This window comes from Xyrauchen texanus, chromosome 8 (assembly GCF_025860055.1).
Source record: "Xyrauchen texanus isolate HMW12.3.18 chromosome 8, RBS_HiC_50CHRs, whole genome shotgun sequence".
NCBI classification, from domain to species: Eukaryota; Metazoa; Chordata; class Actinopteri; order Cypriniformes; family Catostomidae; genus Xyrauchen; species Xyrauchen texanus.
This window is the reverse complement of record NC_068283.1, coordinates 24,846,315-24,869,058: the sequence shown is the minus strand read 5'-3', so window position 1 is coordinate 24,869,058 and position 22,744 is coordinate 24,846,315. Positions and strand designations below refer to the sequence as shown.

General features: G+C 36.2%; 2 protein-coding genes across 3 annotated transcripts; both read right to left on the bottom strand.

The window, feature by feature from the left end:
* Positions 1-384: 384 nt before the first annotated feature.
* Positions 385-18,117, bottom strand: LOC127647862 (histone acetyltransferase KAT7-like). Of its 2 annotated transcripts, none has more exons than XM_052132366.1 (15): positions 17,951-18,117; positions 16,553-16,694; positions 11,295-11,474; positions 9,609-9,842; positions 9,449-9,531; positions 9,237-9,323; positions 8,972-9,070; positions 7,757-7,867; positions 5,875-6,066; positions 5,061-5,150; positions 4,758-4,898; positions 4,574-4,667; positions 4,115-4,261; positions 2,441-2,547; positions 385-2,310 (listed from the first exon to the last, which is right to left on the bottom strand). In XM_052132366.1, the coding sequence occupies exons 1-15, from the start codon at positions 17,963-17,965 to the stop codon at positions 2,212-2,214; spliced, it is 1,821 nt and encodes a 606-aa protein (XP_051988326.1). In that variant the 5' UTR covers positions 17,966-18,117; the 3' UTR covers positions 385-2,211. The 2 variants fall into 2 exon arrangements, with proteins under 2 accessions (XP_051988326.1, XP_051988327.1); XM_052132367.1 differs by having other exon boundaries at positions 7,778-7,867.
* Positions 18,118-19,449: 1,332 nt separating this feature from the next.
* g6pc1b (glucose-6-phosphatase catalytic subunit 1b) lies at positions 19,450-22,260 on the bottom strand. Its single transcript, XM_052132473.1, has 5 exons — positions 21,790-22,260; positions 21,450-21,559; positions 21,252-21,351; positions 20,487-20,602; positions 19,450-19,967 (listed from the first exon to the last, which is right to left on the bottom strand). The coding sequence occupies exons 1-5, from the start codon at positions 22,005-22,007 to the stop codon at positions 19,450-19,452; spliced, it is 1,062 nt and encodes a 353-aa protein (XP_051988433.1). The 5' UTR covers positions 22,008-22,260.
* Positions 22,261-22,744: the final 484 nt, after the last annotated feature.

Genomic DNA, 22,744 nt, shown 5'->3' with positions numbered 1-22,744 from the left:
TTATATACTGTGACTTTTCACAAAACAACTCGTAGACTTTTTAGGTGATTTTTATGGACTAAAAAACATAGTGAATGGAAAAATGCATGAATACTACATTCTACATTACTACATTCAATGTTATAGAAAAGAATCTTCATGACAGAAATTCACAAATACATATGAAAAAAGATACAATTTGAGACCAGAAACGTAACATGTAACTGTAAAAGTAAAAATCAAATAAAAAACTAACTACAACATGTTTGTAAGAATGATGTGAATTATGAACTAGGTTAAGTATTTAATAGGGCTGTCACGTGACAAAAGAACGAAGGACTCAGACTCGAAAGATGAACTAATCATTTCTGTCTCTGCATAGTGCTATGGGTTTGTGAGTCTGACTTGAAGAACGAACGACTCGAACCGAAGAGACGAACTAATCATTTCTCTTTCCGGTACTGACAGCATAGTCTCTATGGGACTGACAGGAAGAACGAAAGACTCGGACCCGGCCGAACCCAAACCCGAAGACTCGAGAGTCGAGACTTGAACTAATCATTTATCTTTCCGGATCCGGACCGGTATGCTGCATGTGCATGCAGTCAGTGAGTGCATTGGCTGCTGTGTCACACCACACGGCCCACACACAGACACTGACGAGTCGACATCGACAACTAAGTATTTTTAACGTTTTGAAGTTCGAACCCGATGACACAAGAGGCGGAGAAAAAGGAGGTGAGGTGAACTAACTGCAATAGCTTAAACTTAAGACCCAATTAATAAATTAACATTTCGGTTTCTTATAAATTGGCTTTGGCTGCATTACCCTATAGTTTATTTTTATTTATTTATTTCAAATTGAATCAACATTTTCGTAAGTAGACTACTTGATGTTTTGGGCTATTTAGCATGACATTTAATTATATTCTGCTGAAATGAACGAAATGAACGAAATGACTCGAAAAAAGATTCGTTCATTTTGCTGAACGAGACTCAAAGATCCGAGTCAGTAAAATGATCCGAACTTCCCACTACTAAAGTCTATGGAAGAAATTAATGGGGGAAATACTTCCGGAACCCAGACGTTGAATAAGTGGGCGGGGCACTGGTGAGCTCTCTTGCAAGAACTTTTTCTCGCAATAGAAAATTGGCTTTGTGCGCAACTGTTTATGTTCTTAACTCACATAACTTCAGAGGTTTAACCAGTGACCAAATTTATTTTAAAGACATACAAACGCTAGTGCAACTGGCATTTCAAAGTATATTATGCGGTGTTTAAAAGTGCATCATGATAATTTCTAGCTCTGAATTACTCTATTCTAACACAAATAACACAGAAGGCTAGCTGAACTGCAACATAGCCAAGTCATGCTATATAAACTAATGAAACTGCCACTTAATTTGTATTTGTTCATAATAGACTTTCAAAAACAACACTTGGATGAAGGGTTTCATAGTAAATCACATTTACTGCAATGTTTCTGTCCCAATATACAAATTTTAGTTTTACTTAAGCTAATGAATAAAATATTCTTTGTATTTAGTATATATTATATAGTACAATGATTTTGGTTAAGGTCAACTTGGGCTGGAATGACATATCTTGTTTAGGGGTATTAAAAAACGACCCAATTAGAAGAGACAAAAATCAGCTGAATCCCTTCAATGCTGAACTCATGCTCTTTGGTTGCTAATGACAAGTAACATTATCATACTCATAGACAAATTTGTCCTAAAAAAACAAGGTTTTCCTTATGCTGTCAGTCGAGGAATTGACTGAAACACTATAGTGGTCTGTTCACACAAACATCCAACAGTCAAATAGTCAGTTCTCTAAAAGGAAGTGATACGGTATTTAAAATTTTGCTTGGTAAACTAACTAAAAAACGCATTAAAACTAATTGTATTTGATTATCAAATCACTGTTACCGGTGATTTGTGAAACTGGTGGATAAATTAGTTGATTAGATCATTAGACATGGCCATGCGCCAACATTTTCTATGATGTGTTAAGCATGTTTTAAAAAACGAAAGAATGATTAACGTGAAACAACTTGAAACTGTACACACAGTATAACTGTACTATGTGAAAAGTGTTTTACGCAATACAGTTATGATTGCAGTCTTACTGTAAAAAAGAAAACACTTTCCTGTGCATTTCGCTATTCTAATAGTGACCAAGACCTGCTAAACTACAGCAAAGGCTGAAGAGCATGCTGATGAGTTTTCTCAAGTTCCTTTGGGTGGGCTCCACTTCAAGGCCACAGGGTCAATAGTCTTGTTGTTTCCACGTTTTGCCTCTTTGGTTTTCCAATCATCAATCAAATCCTAAAGATTTAAGTGCAAACTTTAGCATCATATATATGCATCAAAAACAACTAAATTACATCAAAATAATAAACCAATAGTTTATGTGAGCAACCTGTGCTGCTTAAATCACTACCTACATTACGATTACCTGTCTTTTTAAGATCAAGTGCTTCCCTTTCCAGTACTTCAGCATTTGGAGTGACTGTAAAGTGCTGACAATGTCTACAGGATTGACAGCTGTTTCTTCACTGATTTCTTCTCCCATGAGTTAATATACGAGGATATACAAATGTGGAAAATAACAATATAATATTGTTTATGACCAGCAATGACATAAATGAAGCCTGCAGCATACAGTTGATGTCAGAAGTTTACATACACCTTAGCCAAATATATTTAAACATTCCCTGTCTTGGGTCAGTTAGGATCACTACATTATTTTAAGAATGTGAAATGTCAGAATAATAGTAGAGAGAATGATTTATTTCAGCTTTTACTTCTTTCATCATATTCCCAGTGGGAACATACACTTTGTTAGTATTTGGTAGCATTGCCTTTAAATTGTTTAACTTGGGTCAAATGTTTTGGGTAGCCTTCCACAAGCTTCTCACAATAAGTTGCTGGAATTTTGGCCAATTCCTCCAGACAGAACTGGTGTAACTGAGTTAGGTTTGTAGGCCTCCTTGCTCGCACATGCTTTTTCAGTTCTGCCCACAAATTTTCTATTGTATTGAGGTCAGGGCTTTGTGATGGCCACTCCAATACCTTGAATTTGTTGTCCTTAAGCCATTTTGCCACAACTTTGGAGGTATGCTTGGGGTTATTGTCCATTTGGAAGACCCATTTATGACTTGCCTTTAACTTCCTGGCTGATGTCTTGAGATGTTGCTTCAATATATCCACATAATTTTCCTTCCTCATGATAAATTACCTATCTATTTTTTCAAACAGTAAAATTTTTGTTTCATCAGACTAGAGGACATTTCTCCAAAACGTAAGATCTTTGTCCCCATGTGCACTTGCAATCTGTACTCTGGCTTTTTTATGGTGGTTTTGGAGAGGTGGCTTATTCCTTGCGGCGCACCCTTTCAGGTTATGTTGATATTGGACACATTTTACTGTGGATATAGATACTTGTCTACCAAGTTTTCTCCAGCACCTTCACAAGGTCCTTTGCTGTTTTGTGTGATTGATTTCCACTTTTTGCACTAACTACGTTCATCTCTAGGAGAGAGAATGCCTCTCCTTCCTGAGCGGTGTGATGGCTGCGTGGTCCCATGTTGTTTATACTTGCATACTATTGTTTGTACAAATGAAAGTGCTACCTTCAGGCATTTGGAAATTGCTCCCAAGGATGAACCAGACTTTTTTCTGTGGTCTTGGCTGATTTATTTTTATTTTCCTATGATGTCAAGCAAAGAGGCACTGAGTTTGAAGGTAGGCCTTAAAATACATCCACAGGTACACCTCCAATTGACTTCAATTAGCCAATCAGAAGCTAATTGGTTAATTGCCTAAAGGCTTCACATCACTTTCTGGAATTTTCCAAGCTGTTTAAAGGCACAATTAACTTAGTGTATGTCAATTTCTTACCCACTGGAATTGCGATATAGTCAAACAAAAGTGAAACAATCTGTCAGTAAACAATTGTTGGAAAAATTACTCATGTCATGCATAAAGTAGATGTCCTAAAGACTTGCCAAAACTATTGTTTGCTAACATAAAATCAGTGGAGTGGTTAAAAAATTTGTTTTAATGACTTCAACCAAAGTGTATGTAAACTTCTGACTTTAACTGTATATAATACTAGAACACTATGTACCTTTAATGGAGATTTCTTTGCCCTGAAAGTTGTTTAGGTAGCGCAGAAGCACTTCTTTCCAGTAGCTCCTGTAGCTGATGAGGCCCAGGTCTGAAAGAGGGCGCTCAGGGGAGCCTACCTTCTCTTCCACTTTGGACAGTAGATAACCTTTACAGACACCAGCCATCCACATATTAATGAGTTAACAAAGTGCATTCAATATTATCATAACAATCTACAGGAGCTAATCGAAGTCTTTGCTATTTTCAACATTTTCCTCTTTTACTACTTTTAAATGATCATTGTAGTCAGTGTAACATAAATTATGCATACTGTACAATTTAAAATCAAAGGTTGCAATTGTAGTTTTAAAAGCACCTTTTTGCAAGCCTCACAGCCAATACTTTGATTTAGCTAAAAGAAAACACTCGCAATGGACAAATAAAAATTGTACAAGTGATCTAGATCTACAGAACTCACTGAAATCAATCAGCATCTTGCCATAACCCTGCCTCATATACTGTGGCATGGTCAGGATGCAGGAGACATTGTAGTTCAGGAATGAATTCTTTTCCTAAATCCAGATATGTATTTTGATTATATTTAGACATTACAAAATCACTTGCAATATAACTGAACTTAAAACCATACATCAACCTATTACCTTGGAGAAGTATCCAACAAGGTGACAGCCTGTATTGTCAGCTTCAGTCATCACATAAAATAGGAAAGGCTCCACATCGTAGTACAAAGTTTTGTGGTCCAGAAAGAGCTTGGCCAGCAGACATAGATTTTGGCAATAAATCTACAAACAGCAAATGTCAATGTCACTGAGGCTGATTCATTACTTGATTGCAAATGTAGCTAAACAACTCTTCAAAATTCTAGGTGAATGTTTCCCAACTGACCTGATGATACCAAACTTAAAGGTTTCAAATAAAATCAAGAGTCCCGGTGGAACTTCTACCTTGTTCTTCTTCCCGTCCACTTCAAAAACAGATATTGACCCTTTTCTGTAAATCTCATCACCTGGTGGGTGTTTCCACACACATTTGGCCTGATTCAAAGTGATGTAAGTGACAAGGGTTCATGAGAACGCAACATCACACAATTATCAAAATTCTGATTCAATTTTGCAAAATTACATTGTAATATATTTCAGACATATTGCATAACTTTCTTATATGGGTGGCTATTAGGGACGTCAACAGCAATGGTTCTTTAGTGCCAAGTTTACACTAAAATTAAAAACGCTGATGTGAGCATGAATAGGCAAATGCACGTTGGTCAAGATGACTATCTTGGTGAGATGTCCTGAGTCCCAAAAAAAATCAGATTTGTGTCACAATAGCGGATCTGTGCATTAGGTCTCGTAGTCTAAATATAGCCTTATAGAAATGCCACTGTCTATTATGTCATTAATCAAACAATGTGAATTTATTTGTTCTTTGTTACTGACAGTTTATTTGAATAATTACTTATTAATAATTACCTAAAAACTTGATGCAACGTTTACTTAAGAAATGCTTGAATACATGTCATATTTTATATAAACATTTTTACTTTCTAAATAAAGGAGTGTTCAGTTGCATCATAGTTTTTCTGTGGTATCAAGAATCATGAAATTTCACTAGTCTTCATATTGACCACTACAATTCTGGTATCATGACAAGCCTATTGGTTTTACGTTATGCTATCAGAATATGAAGCTCATTAACCAGACAACACTAGTTCAGTTAATACTAGTAAAATGATCATGAAAATCATATGTGTAAAGTTACCATGTGACGTCGCAGAATAGTCTGACTCTTCATGTATTTGAGGCAGAACTCGCACATGTAGAGACGGCCAAGTCGGGCATACTCTTCAGGATACGGTGAGTGGTACCAGGTGTCCAGCTCGTAGCGACCAAACACAATGGTCTTAATCATGTTGCCACCCTCCGTGATCTGTCCCTGGAGCCGTAGTTTTTCCTGCATGGACCAATCAAGGGTGGGAGAAACACAGGTCTGAAAGCAATGCAATGATGGAATGCAACCAAAAGGAGAGAACACTAGAGCCTATCATGGGATATTTAAGTGTGAATGAAGAGGTAAAGATGTATCGAGAGCTAATTTTCACACTGCAAAAAAATAATACAAATAATAATAACAATCCTTTATCAGTAATTTTGTCTTGTTTTCCAATAAAAATACCTGAATATCCTTAACCTCTTCAACTCTGGAGCATTTTATTTGCTGCTGCCTGCAATTATTCACACCCAAATTTAAAAGCTCGCCTTACACACATACAGTGAACTAATTTCATAAAATTGGTAATTTAACAGAAAACCCCCTAATAAATTAATAAAATTACAAAAAGATTCCAATAATTCATACATAACATGGTCTCCTTTAAAAAAAAGTCTTATTTCAATTCACTCAATGGCAGCAAGTACTAGGAAACATATTTTTTCCATCAACTTCCATCACAATATACAAATCTGAAATGTAGGGCACACAAACGCAGCCGAGCCTTCACACAGGTGCTCAGTTTCATCAAATATCTTATCTTCTGAGTTAGTTGTCTAAAACAATCTAGGTGTCATTGGAAAGCTGAGACCCTTAGCTTTCAGATGATGAATAACATTTCATTATCATAGATGAGAACCTATTTTGCTGATGATATGTTTCTCATGCTTTTTCTACCAGACTGCATATTTAGTTCTGGACTTTTGAGACAAAACCTTGGATAATTTACCAAAGCAAGCTATCAGACAAGTAAACAATGGCTCATTTGAAATAAAACAACCCAATGAGTTGATATACAGTTTGTGGCTATTTGGGTCTTACAGAAGCAGTGATCAGTGATGAGATGTTTATATTTGATGTCCTACAGAAATTATATTTCACTTTGTGATTATTTTGAAAATCTTTCAAACTGTGGTATTAGGGCAACAAAATAAACTATAAACTGTACTGTCACATTACTGAGAATGAGATATATGAGTTGTCTACTTAAGCGTTATGTGAAAGACTTTAATAGCCATAATAACCTTTCTACATCAATACTCATATGCAAAGCAAAACTAAAAGCAAAACTACTTTAGTTATTAGGACTTGTTTTCAGAAAATGTATCTTTATTATTTATTTATTATTTAATATATATCCTTATTTTTTTTAAATCAAACAATATTTAGCTAGATTTAAGCTTAAAACCAGAAAAAAAAGGATTTCATGTTTAAAGGATATTTAGATATTTTTAATGGTTGTCTGAAATTGTCTGTTTAAGAACTGTTCATTTGATTAAGATTTATTTATTTTTTTGGCAGTGCAGAAGAGAAGGAAATGTGGAAATGAAAGTCATCAAACATAAAATCAACAGGAGAAAATAAGAAGGTACATGTAATGTCAAGTGATTAATCCACTTTTAAGGAAAGGACTAGTTGGCATAACAGATAATGTATTGAACTTTGAGTGACACTGATATGGCATGGATGAGAGAGACAGAAAGGAAGCAGTGTTGAAGTGATAGTGGAAAAGAGTCCAGCGTAGGCCATTAAATTACCCAGAGAGCAGTGAGCGAGGGGTCAACCCACCCCTGATCTTTACAGATTCATGAAAAAGAGAGAGAGGGAAGTAAAACAAAAAGAGGGAGAAAGTGTCATGAGTTTTCTCTCTTACAAGATCATCCGAGGCACGTGCCTGGGCTTTTTTAAAGAGCTCCAGGTCATAGTCACTTGTGATGTTCTCCAGCAGGGGCTCCCAACTGCTGCCATGGGTCTGGCTGTGCTCCTGAATAAAGAGATAGTACAAAACAACCAATTTTGTTTTTGTAAAACTAAAAATTATTAGTTGTATTTTTTAGTGTGCAGTTCTGATTTTTATTTGTTGTTGTTTTTCTACTTTTTCACTCATTAATGACTACTTCATCATTAGACTTCAACTGTAAAAACATAAAATTCAGTTTGAATATTTAAATAACAATAATAACTACTATTATTATTACTATTATTTATGCAAAGTTGTTTTGCGAACTAGACAGTCACACATTTTATCTCACATTTTTTTGAGTGGTGTAATATTTACTGTTAGTTCTCACTAAAAGAGAGTGAATGGCTGTTATGTACAAAATTGTGTTGCTATTCTTTAGAGACTCACAAAATGATGCCATTTATAAAAGACCAAATATTAAAGAACCGATCACAATTAAAGGGATAATTCACTCAAAATTGAAAATTCTCTCATCATTTACTCACCCTCATTCCATCCCAGATGTGTATGACTTTCTTTCCTCTGCTGAACACAAATTAAGATTTTTAGAAGAATATTTGAACTCTATGGGTCCTCACAATTCAAGTGAATGGTGGCCAGAACTTTGAAGCCCTAAAAAGCACATAAAAGGCAACATAAAAATTATCTATACGACTGTAGTTGTTAAATTCATATCTTCTGAAGCGAGATGATAGGTGTGGGTGAGAAACAGAGAAATATTCAAGTAATTTTAACATTTTGCACGAAGAATGCGAATTGCCAAAAAAATTTGGACATTTAACCACTGGAGACTTAAGGAAACTTTTATGCTGCCTTTATGTGCTTTTTAAGCTTCAACATTCTGGCCACCATTAACTTGCATTGTATGGGCCAAAACAGCTGAGATACTCTTTTAAAAATCTTAATTTGTGTTCAGTAGAAGAAAGTCATAAGGGTGAGTAAATGATGAGAACATTTTCATTTTCACTTTAAGCAGAAAATTGTAAATATCAGTAAAAATAAAAAAATAAATATAGGAGAAACTGAATTATTCATAATAGTTGAATACATCACCCACCACATAGTCTATACATTTGTTTTGTTGAGTTCTGAGAGTGAAAAACTATCTCATATTCCAACACTCACCATGTACTTATCTTTTTGCTCTTTTAGAGGAACAGAATTTCTCTTCCTCCTCATTTCTGTCACTTTGTCCTTGTACCGCTGCTGTCGCTCTGATTGGGCCTGAAGGGGACGTAACTCAAAAAATGTGAGTGCTAGTTAAAGCTTTATTAACATGTAACTAACCTGTATTAATCACTGCAAACACCCTCTTAGAGAACATAATAAAATGGGGATCATGCCATTCCAAGAGTGAGGACATAAAGCTAAATATTTGTTTTGGCTTCACCTGCTGCCGAGCAGAATGTCGGTTCTCATCCTGCCGTTGTGACAGAGTCCTCTCCTCCACGTGTTTGTCACGAGAGCTTGCCTTCACCTGAGTAAAGGTTATTTTGATAAATCTGGCTGGTTTGGCATCTAACTGATAACTATTCTGATAAAACAATCCTGTGAAGTTCGATCTAGCTAAAAAAATAATCCAATTACCATAATCAACATTACCTTACACTTATCTGCTGAAAGGTTATGGTACAGTGGGCATCCAGATATTGAGAAGTGCCTTTCATGTTTTCCTGTCAGATGTCCTGAAAAAGGAAAATAGGTTGAATCAAAATGTTTGAGCATTAAAATTTGACACAAAGAGGACCTGGAATCCAATTACCAAGTGAGTTACAACCAGGTGTGGGACATTTCATGTTGAAGTTGTAGCTCTCATGAAAGCGGCGGCGTTTGGGACGGTGAGCAAGGCCACATTCTTTTAGTGACAACTCCTTTGCCAGACTCTCATCATGAGACACATTTGGGCTGGACATGTCAATGTCCGACTCAGAGGAATGAGCGTTGCCTGTAGGCGTTCTAGGTGGGGACTCTTCATGGTCTACCCCATGTTTACTGTCTGTATTACCAACACATGAGAAGACACGGCTGTATCAAGTTTATTTTTTGACATCAGTATTATAGCTGTTATGATTCAAATTAAATCATCAATTCAATAGAGTAAATCATTTCAAAGGAAAGGGAAAATAAAAGGATTTAACCACCAACAGTGCAAACCATTTCACTCAAACGTTTTAGATTATAGAGAGTGTTAATCAAGTCAATCAGAAATATACAGTATAAAAATGGTTATCTTGTTAATATAACAAGCTAGATGGATCAAGGCACATTTAAATGGTGAAAACTGTCCTTAAAAACTGTTATTGTTGCTGTTCCAGAGTGTGTTTTTGCCAGTGATAACAGAAAGACTATATTCTGTCAGTTTACTGTCGTTGTGATTAATTTCCTTTTGAAAAATGTAATCCTTGAATGTACTTGACTATAAAGTCCCACTGTTGAACTCATCATATCGAATTGACCCGGCTAGTTAAATCACAGTTCAACAGTCACAATTTGAAATGTTTCTCCAAAAGAATTGTTTTATCATCAATAACTAACCTTTCACTAATTAAAAAATGTACAATTATTATTTTTTATACAGAAAATGCACCAAATTTACAATAGAATATATGTATACTATGTATTTATGTATGTGTCTGTGCATGTGTGTTTGTGGATGGGTGGTTGGGGCTGTCCGTGCGTGTGGGTGTGTTCCTGCAATTATGAGTATAAATGTACTTATAAACAACATTTTGGACTGTTTTACAGCTTTCTCGTAAGTCTTTAACTGAACCGGGTCAAATTGACCCAGATAACACTCTTAGATACTTTTTCATAGTTTGTTATTAAATCCGTGAACTAAAAAAAGTTAAATTACTTTGCCAGATTCAGATCACCTCCGTGGAGGATGACATGAAGTTTCAGGCCAAAAAGTTAAAAGTTAAGTTTATGTAAATCAGTGTTAAAAGTTAAAATGGGTCATATTGACCCGTAAGTCCATTCAAGGGTTAAAGTCACAGTTTCAAATAATCCTGTTATTGGATCTGATTGTAATGTTGACTTTTTGATGCTTGAGTCAAAATATTGCCTTATAACATAGTAAAAGGAGTTAACTTTTTAGAGTGTGTATTTTTTTAACTACATTAAAAAAAGAATTGAAGGATGGTGCGAATCAATTCACACTACAGCAAAATGACAACAGAAAAAATAAGCAATTGTCTTGGAGAAATATGTATAGAAATATAGAGCCCAAACCCCATGTAGTAATCCAAATAGTAATTGTTTTTTATATATTAACAAAAACAGGGCAAAGGGGAATAAAAGTAAAACTGGCAAATACAATCTTTCACTTGTCCCGAAGAAAGAAATACACAAAGCAAATGAAGAAAAGCATACGTGAGAAGAGCAAAGCATGGAGATACTCAAACGAGGGAAGTCGTGTGTGAAGAACCATATGGTTTTCTCCTCCTACCCCTCTCTGAGATTTCCCCATGCTGCTCCGTGTCTGAGCCAGAAGAGCGACTCTGCCGCAGGGGGTATTTCTTTGGTGAGACTGTCACCCCCTGCTGTTGACTACGTGTCACACGACGGGTGGAAAAGTTTGCCACCTCTTCTGAAACCAGGGTAGAAGCATTCCCCACAGGACTTGAATCTAGAAACAAAGCTCTCAGGTTTGTTCTTTTATTTGTTCATTTTTGTTTTAATCCATCTATCATGCTTCCTAACAATCAACATATTAAAAGCATACCGCTGTAGAACTAAAACCTTTTCTGTCAAATTGAACATTTGGAATGGAATATTTAGTTTGTGGATTCTATATGGAGCTAAATTCATGACTAAAGTCTTTGAAGCAGAAAAGCATGTCGAATTGCTCTAATCGGAAAAATAAATGCATTTTATTATCAGTGCTTGCATTTAAATGCATTGCATTTACAATACTTGCATTTTGGAAGGATGAAATTTAACATGGTTATATTTTTAAACATTGAAATTTTCTAATTTCATTATTAAAAATGAAACCTTCCAAAGTGCTGAAACCGAACTCCAAACCAAAATATTCAGTTCATTTGAAAATACCATCAACATTTTTCAACAGGTTAAATTCTGCTGTTCTATTTTGCTTAACAAAATTAGCTTCCTCAGATTCAGTGGTTCAAATTCGGTTGGAAATTCACCCTTCCCCATCCAGGAACTTCAGGAAAAGCAGCAGAGTACCGATGCACAATCTTAACCTGGTGCTATTTGTTCTCATCAGTAGGTGGTGCAATGCAACCGGGTGTTGACTGCTGAAGACCAAAGCTACAGGTAGAGAGTACAGCCTTGCACATTTTGATAGTTTGTTTTTCAAAAATGTTCATGGATAGAAAACAGATACATATTTGACTTGCACATGTGGGTGGGCATGAAACACACCTTTCCACTGATTGGTCAACCCGCGTCATCATCCATTCCTCAATTTTTTAACAATTTTCCAATGCTGCTCAACTTTTAATGCAACTACATATTATTTCTCTTTCATTAAGCAACCTGACTAAGGAATGCCTGTGACACAAACCGTAGCCAACTAGTTAGGGAAGAGTCTACAGATAGGGCTTTGTGCCAACATTTTTCTGCGTAGTCATGGGTTCTGCAATCTACGTGTGCCAGAGAAATATTAGTTGTCTGTTTTAGAAATAGCCAATTGATGTCCCTCGCATCTGCATGCAACATTTCTAAACCTACATCTTAAGACACACAGCCAGTTGTATTTAGCTGTCAGCTACCAAGATCTCTATCAAAATGTGTGGCGAAGCTGCGCACAGTGTGATCCACAGGACCGGGTGGAGCGGATGCATTTACGTTGTAGTGAAGCACAGAGCAGCATGTGGAAGGCACTGGCTTTTAAAAATGCTTATAAAAAGATCACCGATACATTGTCCAGGTTATTACCGTAATTTCCGGACTATAAGCCGCAACTTTTTTCCCACGCTTTGAACCTCGCGGCTTATACAATGACGCGGCTAATATATGGATTTTTCCCGCTTTCAAATTTCATAAAAACAAACAAAAAAAACATTCTGTGGCGTGCTCAGTTTTTTGGCGTGAAGCTTTCATTAGACCAATGAAATTGCCGAGCGGGTTAAGGTCAAAACAACTTTTTTTGTTTACTGTTTAGATTAAATCGAGCACGCTCAAACTTCCCATCATTCTGATTACGGTAGTAATTTTGTCACCCTCACCATGGCAAAGACATGGAGAAACGCATATGATGCTGCTTTCAAGTTGAAGGCGATTGATCTGGCTGTTGGAAAAGGAAATAGAGCTGCTGCACGGGAGCTTGGTCTTAATGAGTCGATGATAAGACGCTGGAAACAGCAGCGTGAGGAATTGACTCAGTGCAAAAGACAACTAAATCTGAGGCTATTCAACTCCGACATCGAAGGAGATGACTTCAGTGGTTTCAGTGCACAGGGCGAGGAAGATAGTGACCAATGACTTTCTTGGTAGGCTACTATTTACTGCAAATGTTTTATTACAAGCCGTGTGTGGCAGCGGGGCGTGGTCAAGCGCCCGTCCGGGAGAGAAAAGCTGTAAGGCGCTTACACCTGCGCTTAAATTATGTCTAACACCGGTGTCTAATTTCAAGTGCCCTGCTTCACGTGTCCTTCTTGGGAAAACTGTCACACGGGCACCAGTGTGACAGTTTTCAGCAGGGCACTTGACGTTCCAGGTAAGGCTTTTAATGGCCACAGCAATGTTTACAATCAATTTTATAAAGTTTCTCAATTCTTCTATCGCCAACACTAGACTGGCGTGTGTCACTCTCTCAGCTCTGTGGCTGCTGCCTTTTATACCGCTCTCCCCATGCTTACTGAAATTAGACACCGGTGTTAGACATAATTTAGCTCAGGTGTAAGCGCCTTACCGCTTTTCTCTCGGACGGGCGCTTGACCACGCCCCGCTGCCACACCGTGTTTCAGCTAAAGCCTATTTATTTTTGTTACAAGCCGTGTTTCGTTAAAGCCTGAGTAAAGTTCATTTGTTTCAATGTACCGGTAGGCACCTGCGGCTTATAGACAGGTGCGGCTTATTTATGTTCAAAATAATATTTTATTTAAAAATCAGTGGGTGCGGCTTATATAGTCCGGAAATTACAGTACATAACTCAGATGTTCGAAGCGCTGATTGCGGTGTAGGTAGCCATTACGTATAATGTAGTAGGATGACCAGTCCTCATTTCACTTATTTGTCCATGGCTGGGTTTCCCAAGGAACTAAGTAGAACATTAGTATCAATAAAGTAGCACATAATCTCTTTGGCACATTTCCCAAAAAGCATCAAAGTAGTAAAGTAAAAATTAAGTAAATGAAGAAGTGCTTTGAACCACTCTAAAGTCATAAATGCAACTAAAATGTATCTTTCTCACATTTTCACTTTTACCCGAGCCTGTCATTTTTTCGGACTTCTGGTCAATTGTCTGACATAATCAATGTTGCTGTCTACACCGGTTGCGCAATGTGCCATGACGGCTTGAAGCTGTCTACACTGGACGCATCAAAGTGAACATTCTTTTTCAATGAGATGCATGCGGAAAGTAGCAAATCACAGGCGGTGCTCGTGCACCCAATATCCGACGCTTTCACGTGCACGGCTCTTCGCGACAGGTGCCGCGAGAGGTAAAATTGTTTATCTTTTACTGAGCCTCTGCAGCAGTCATTGAAATGCTTATTATTCACAGCCAATCATACAACAGTTTACTGAACTCATATCAGGTTGCTGAAAAAATGGAAGAAAAGATACATGTCTTTAAAATTCACGAAATACATGATCCTTTGATAAACTCATAAAGAGATATTATTTGAAAGCCAGGGCTTGGGAGCACATGAGTGCACAAGTAGATTTACCAGGTTAAAATAAACAGCAAAATGAAACCTGATTTCAATGGGTGACATGTCATCAATGCTAATCATAAACCGTACCCAAAAATATTTCCCTTAATTCAAATGAAACTATAAACAACAAATTAAAATAAATGCTATGCTAAATTTGTATCAGGTCTTCTCGTAGGCAAATCAAAGACAGACAAATCAACAATAAACACAATTGAGTTTTTTATTTTATCATTTATTTATCTCATGTAACATCCAATTATGATTCAACTAACTTCTATTATTTAACTAACTATCTGCTGATTTTATTTAACTACTATATGAAATGCAACAGTTAAAGAAACAAAGTTGCATCTTAATTAAAGATGTTTGACAGGGCACTTGTGGTTCCTCATTGAGGTAAGGTAAAACAGATCCTAAACGGCTTTGTACAACGAAATTTTAATTACGTTGGATTTAGTAAATACAAATATGTGTGTGTGAGACATGGCTAAATGGAGTTCTTGTTCATTGTAAATATGGCAACGGATCCCCCCTCCCCGAATCCGCAATGCGAGCACCACTTACGCTGCACAAAATGCATGTGTAATGAGGGAGTGAGGAGCTTTAAAGCTCTTGACATTTCTGTTAATTTATGTACATTGTTTTGCACTATTTTCTTTGCATGCCATTTTTAAGCTACCATTGCTTCTATGAGAAGCGCTCCCAGCCAAGTGCATTGATCATGAGAAACAAAAGCTGTGTGCTTTTCCGATAACTACGGGTCTTATGGCGCTTAAGAGCATTCTCTACATGTGAAATTGCGAACGTTCTTTCCTTTTTCGCACGTTTTTTCCAAACCCGCACTTAACACGAATACGCGATACACTTTTAAGTGCTTCTTTGCTGTCCATTGTGACGTGCTGAAATATGACCGTATAGTGTCACTCATTCATAGATTTGCAAATAACTTTATAAATACTTGTAATTTAGCACACTAAGAAATGTTAAAAGTTATTTTCTTAAATAATTAAACTAAAAAATTACATAATTAAATACATAGTTTTGTTATTATTTTTGCACAGGAGACTATGATCCACAGCTTTTACAAAATCACTGCTTTGTTCAAATGTTTTTGCAATGTTTAATTTATCATCTGTGGGTGCAAGCTTCTAGGGTCTGTGAAGATATAAAAAGTATAAAGAGGTTAATGTGTTGGCAGGCCTATTTCATGTGCACAATAGGGTAGTGGAAGCACTAACATAAGGTAAATATACAAACATTAACTGATTAAGCCTATTTCCACATCCCGGATGTGGAAGGGTGAATTTCCAACCGAATTTGAACCACTGAATTTGAGGAAGCAAATTTTGTTAAGCGAAGTAGAACAGGCTGAATGTTGCACTTAAAAATACAACCATGTTAAATTTCAGCCTCCCAAAATGCAAGCACTGTAAATTCAATGCATTTAAATACAATGCATTTCTTTTTTTGATTAGAGCAATTCAACATGCTTTTATGCTTCAAAGACTTTAGTAATACGTTTAGCTCCATAATTCTATCTGTTTTACAATGTTAAGAAATTTCCAAAAATATGTCGAAACAAATTTGATCACCTCACCTCATATATATATATATTGTGGTGTAAAATGTCTATTTTCTTTTCTTTCTTTTTTTATTTTGGGTCAGGAGTAGTGTATCTTTTCTAGTAACTGCAATGGTCTGAACACTAGATGTCTGTACTACTTCTTTATGTTACTGATTAAGACAAACATCAGTGCCAGTTTTATACATCTATAAAAAATTCTGCATTATCAGTAAATCATGTTTTTACTAAAGAACTCATACAGCAGTGACAACTGCTAGTATCAGGGTAGCCTACCTCGTGTGTTGCGGATGAGTCGCATTGAGGAGCGAGTGAGGCGGGTATTCCTGACTGTGTGGGCGTCACTCTCAGAGCTGTCTGTGTGCTCAGCAGAGAAGTCTGAATCCTCCGTACCTTCAGAGCTACTCCCAGCATTTCTCTAAGTGTCCAAAACATCAAAGCCTATTTTAGTGACTGAATATACACTGTATATTTTGTGTTACACAGACACTGCATCACATTTGAATTCACACAAGTGCAAGACGAAATGTGCTTTATATTTTTTCAACATACTCATTTGATAAAAACAATAGTTCTCAAGAACAATCTCCATCACTGAGCTATAGCTTGTTAGTTTAAACTAGGTTAATTCATATATAAATGGGTGTACATTGAATTAATATTTGACTAAAGTGTCATCCCTTGGGCCATGATGCTTTTAACGTCTTTGAACATAGTTTTATGCCAGCCCTCACTGTGAGGCAAGGACTAAAAATGGTTTAAGGAACGGAAATAGAGACCAAAACTAATTTTATTTTTAGCTGAACGAAACAAAAAAAAAAAAGGGAACAAAATCCCTTTCAACTGTTCTGGAGTGAAAACTTTAGTTTTAGTCCAAACGTGCCCATGCAGTGTGTACGTGTATGCAGGAGGGAGAGGGGAAGAGGGAGGAAGAGAGAGAAAGAGAGAGAGATAGAGATGTAGGCTAATAATTGATTTTGGGGGGCCAAATTATTATTTTAAATATTTTTGTTAATAATACAATAATAATACATTTATTGAAAAGCCATTACTTTCTATAGGCTACTGTATGCTTGTTATGATTAATAACAAACACCCAAATGAATTCCAAAGAAGCAGACTACACTTATACCCTTTACACTTAGGTATTTATACCTATTTATCCTGACAGTAAATACTGCATACAAATTTGCAATGGCTTTGAACAAAAATTACCATATTTGAACTTTTTTCCATTAATTACAACAACATTATGTTTGAATTGACGCAAAAATAGTAAACAACTTTATGATGGGGCAAAAATAAATAAATAAAAATGGTGAAACAGTTTTTTTATTTTAGTATTATTTTATCGTTAGTAATTACAGGCAAACAATCTCTTACAATGTAATTACAAAAATAGTCGATCAATTTCCTGGTTAATAAGGGGCCTAAACTGGCCAGTCTGCACATTCACTACTCAAGCATTTTAACTTGAGGCTGCATTCAAAAAAATATGTCATCACACAAGAAGATGTTTGTTTTTGATGATTAAGAGAGGTGCCCAGCATGCATGCTGTTGTGTCTCGAGCATGTCTGACTCGTGCAGGTGAAAGCTCCAGTAAGTATTCTCGTGATGCTGAGCACAGGCACTACTGTATATAAACATACAACTGAAAGATGATGCAGTCCTACCTTCCTCCGTGGCATGTCTTGCGTTATCAGTCCTGCAGTCGATTCGGAGGGTATAATTTCTGCCTTATTTCTTCATGCAGCTAGATGATATAAAACTGTCGCTGGCCGCATACAAGCTGAGGGGAAGCATTAATTACGAACAGGGAAACAGTGCGAGGTCATGACTGCGCTCCTCTGTTTACACTATGAACACTTCCGGTAGAGAATTCTAACGTAAAGGTCTCGTAGAAAATGATAAACAGCAATTGTTTACACATTGGACAATTTATTTACCCTAACCCTATCTGTTTACTGCATTTCAAAGTTTATCAAGTAAAAGACACAAAGAAAAACGATTTTTTTTTTAAATCAATGTATTACAGTACAGTATTGGTCCTGCCAACAGATGGAAATATTTATCTTTATGTGTTATTGATTAAGACTAATTTCAGTGCCTTATATTTTCACATCCTTTTCATTCTTTTTTGTCACTCCAGAAATTTTGCGTTCCTTATCACTTGTTCAGTTAGTCATATAACATAATATGTGTAGTAACTAATAACAATGTATTCATAACGTTTTGGGCAGCTTCATATAATAAATAACTTATAATTATACAAAATATATAAAGTTAATTATATGTTGTAACCATTATTAATGTACATTCATGTTGATAACGTTATTCTATTTTATTCTATTTGATTTGCTAAAATAAAAACTTTGTATAGAAAGTAAACCAGCAACATTTTCTTTCTTTCTTTCAGAAAGAATGAATGAAGAACTAACCAAAATGTCCTCCCTTTGGCTATAGATTGCACATAGATTCAGGACATCCCTCACTTTTCAGCTTTATTTTTGGTTATAATAAACATCCACATGAATCCCAATAAAGCAGAATACTGTTACCACTAGAATACAATTAAATACAAATTAAATGGCTATGAGAAAAATGACCATATTAACATTCATTTATTACAACAATATAATTTTTCAATAGATAACACAAAAATATTTTTTTTCTCTCTTCAAAATGTTAAAAAGTTAATATGATTGGGGACAAAAAAATACGTTTAAGATGGGAAAACAGTTGGGTTTTTTTTTATTATTGATCGTATCTGCTACTTAAATGCAAGCAATCTCTTACAAGTAAATGACAAAAATAGGCAGTACATTTTCTGGTTAATTAAGGGCCAAAATGTTTGTTTAGTTATGAATTATTTGAGTTTTTGTCATTTTATTTATTTATTTATTTATTTATTATGTTTAAATAAAATGTACGTTTTCCAATCAGCAAGTGTTGCTGGTTTACCTTCTCTAGTGATTTGCTACCTCCATGCACCTTGTTTGATAGTGAAGTTGCACCGGAATCAGAACATCCAAACGAATCATTGGTTAACCAGAATAATTACTTTGCTACTAACCAAGCATTTCAAAAGCAAGAAAATGTATTAAATAAACTGCCCATACACAATGCAAATAGAAATGTCATCATGTTGTCCAACTTAAAAATGTCATTAGGTTTACTGCACTTTTATTCTTTGGTATACATTCACAAATGTTCTTATGCAGTAAGGCACAAAACTGATTGTGGTCAGAGGTACTGTGGCACTCTTACTGAAAGACAGCAAGTAGAAGAGAGCTTGAGTGCTTGTTGGTGGTCTAAATGAGTCTAAGAGGCTCAGGAGTGGCAGTGTTGCTGCTGTACAGGTCAGTCTGTAAATGGCATTATTTGCCCAGCTCATATTTTTTTCCATGTCACCCTGAATAGGCAAATTAAGACTCAGCCCAAGGCCAAACAGGGCCCCGGTGTTGCGCAAGAGGCCAGCAAACGGTGTAGTGTCTAGATGGACCCATTCAGACTTAATGCACCACTTCTGTGCCTTGATTAGGCTCCAGTATGGGTCTATTGAGGCAGCATCCAACAGGGCATAAAGGCCAAGGACAACAAAGAGAAGACAGAGGATGGTATGCACATAACCCTTCAAGCTTGCTGAGTAGATCCAGGAAACGCTATTAAAAGCCTTAGCCACTGCAATTCCTGTACAGGTAAATGTGAAAGTGAACAACAATTACTTGACAAAGACAGGGTTTCCCATCCAGGTGTTCATGAGCCCCTAGGGGTTTGTAAAGTAATTGTGTGAATTTAACTGAACAGAATGTATAAATAAAATACAGCAATAGAACTAACTAAAATACTTAAGTGATCTTCTTAAAACTTTACATTATAAATATTTGTTTTAATCATTTGCCATTAGTAACATTAAGATTTATTGTAAGGTTAAAATGACATGAAATCTCAGGGGGTACATCAAGTAAATTGTTTGGTCATAAAGGTTTGGACATAAAAGTTGGAAACCTCTAAATTAGGTCAGGGTTGATAAGCATGTTTCAGTTAAAAAAAAGAAAGAAAAAAGGTCTAGGTGGTAATCCGTTCCAAAGCACTTGCATGCATGCATGCATTACATGCAATTAAATGTTACATTATGTGCAGTTTTAATGTGATCAGATGTAAAACCGAGACTAATATGAAAAATAGGGAATTTATTTTGTAACTGACCTGTAACAACTCCAGCAATGACTTGATGTGGGAAATGAGCTGCAATGAAGATGCGAGAAAGACTGACACACACCTGCACACCCCAAAACAGAGTCCAAAGAAAACCCTGCAAGCACCTAGATTGGCACAAATGCAAAGGAAGAAAAAAAGCAGAGACATTAATATTAAACAGGAACACATTGAGATGAAACTCCTGCTTATATTTCAGAAAGACTTTAAAAAAAAATATGTTCTCTCCTTTCTGCTTCTTTAGCGTCTGTACTAATCTAGCTTACACTTGAAACTTGGCAGTGCAATATTATTTGCACTTGTGCAACAAGTTGCTTGTGATGTTCCTGTGATGTTCCATAAATTGCTTTGGATAAAGCATCTGCTTGAATGTAATGTAAGTAATAGGGCCATTATCATCTATAAAAAATTTGCTTACTATAACAACACTGCTTATTTACAATATACAACTCATTATGGAGATAAACCAAAGCTGATAAGATAAATTAGTTAACAAGTCACTAATTAGGTATTTCCATTTCACTGCAGAGTTGGAGTGTGTTTCATTATCATTAAGTATTGTTTTTAGTCCCTTGACAAAGTCCAAAGATTTCCTTCCTTGCTCTTTATCTCTCAATGTGTGTGGAGGAATCCTTGTCTTTGTAGAACATTTCAATGTATACAGTCTGAAATAATCTTATAAATAAACAAATTCATCTTTTTGATTACCACTTTAAAACAGGTGAAGGGTAATAGCTGTAGGACAGAACACCTCACCAGCTTTTAACAGGGTCACTGCCCTGCAAAATCGGCAACAGTGACGTGACCATGGCGTAAGAAACCCCTGCAGCTCCCATTGCATGACCAGAGGGGCTACCTAGAAAAACAAACAGAAACTGCTGTGAAATCTGTTTTTGAATCTGTGTGGTTGGTTGGTCTGTACAATTACAATAAGAAACATAAGGAATGGCTCACCAGGGCCAGTCTCACAGGTCATAGGGAACTGTTTGATTTGTGGCACAGTCGAGTTGCCATAATAAACAGTTTCTCTAACCCACCAATAAGGACGCTGTCCGAACATCAGCCTGTTTAATGATTTCATAAATAATGCTGATTAGGAAAATGTTCATGATCAATTACTAGAAATAAATGCACTATTTAACTCTTTAGATTTTCCATATCTAAGATATTGTTGTTTACTTGTGTTCATTCCAAAGGATTTTTTGCTTTGATTTCTGTTTAGTATCAAGAGGCCCCAAATACTTATTTAACATCTATATAACTGGATACTGAAATAAAAACATTTCACACTTACCACTTGAGGATTAAGTTGAGCCAGTCTCCCACAACAGCAACCCAGATCAGCTTCACTCCTACTGCTGATTGTAGGTGGAACCAAATGGGAAAAAAGAATAAAAACGTTGTACGTAGGTCTGCCACCGTGGACACAAATGCAAACCAGCTTTGGGCGTACCCATATTGCATCTGCAGATACAACGTACTGCTTATCCCATAACCATACAGGACTTCCATTACTACTTTAGGTTTGTTGTAAAACAACAATCTTAACAGGGACAGTACAAATCCTCATTTATGTTCTTAGTCTTTAATGTTGTCAATTATAGCAGGCACAAGTCTCAGGTTGAAAAATCTTGTCATCTCATTCCCAAGTTCGACAAATAGTATTATGATGTCTTGAATCCAGTCTCTCAGTCTCGGGACAACCTTCACAAACTCAGCCTGCTCCTTTTATTCATCCACGCAGTTGCCTGGTCATTGGGCACCACCTGAGCTTTGGACTCATCGGAGTAAATAGAGGGCAAATTGTCTCCAAACATTAAACAGTGGTCATTAAAGAGGGGGCCTCACGCAACGCATCGTGCATTTGTGTGTGAAGTGGCAGATTTTGTGGGCTAAATTTAGCTCTCAGTTACGATAAAGACACTTTGTAGGTGAATGAGGTGATGACATGCTTGGGATCATGCAGCACTGTTTGTACTTAAAGCTTGTTTTGTTTCTCGAGTCACAGATTTACAGAGAACACCTTAATGTTCGTTTTTATTTCAAGATTTGCTAGGCTTATTGTTTAATGTTTACTATATTTAATTTGAGGGAAGAATAATATACAATTTCAAGGGATTTGCTTTGAAAAAAAAAAGGCAACAAAAACACAACACTGAAAGAAAAAACATTTACAATATGCTTCATGTGGTAAAGTCAAAATATTAGTTAACATCACTGAATCAACCTGAATATATTAGTTTACACCA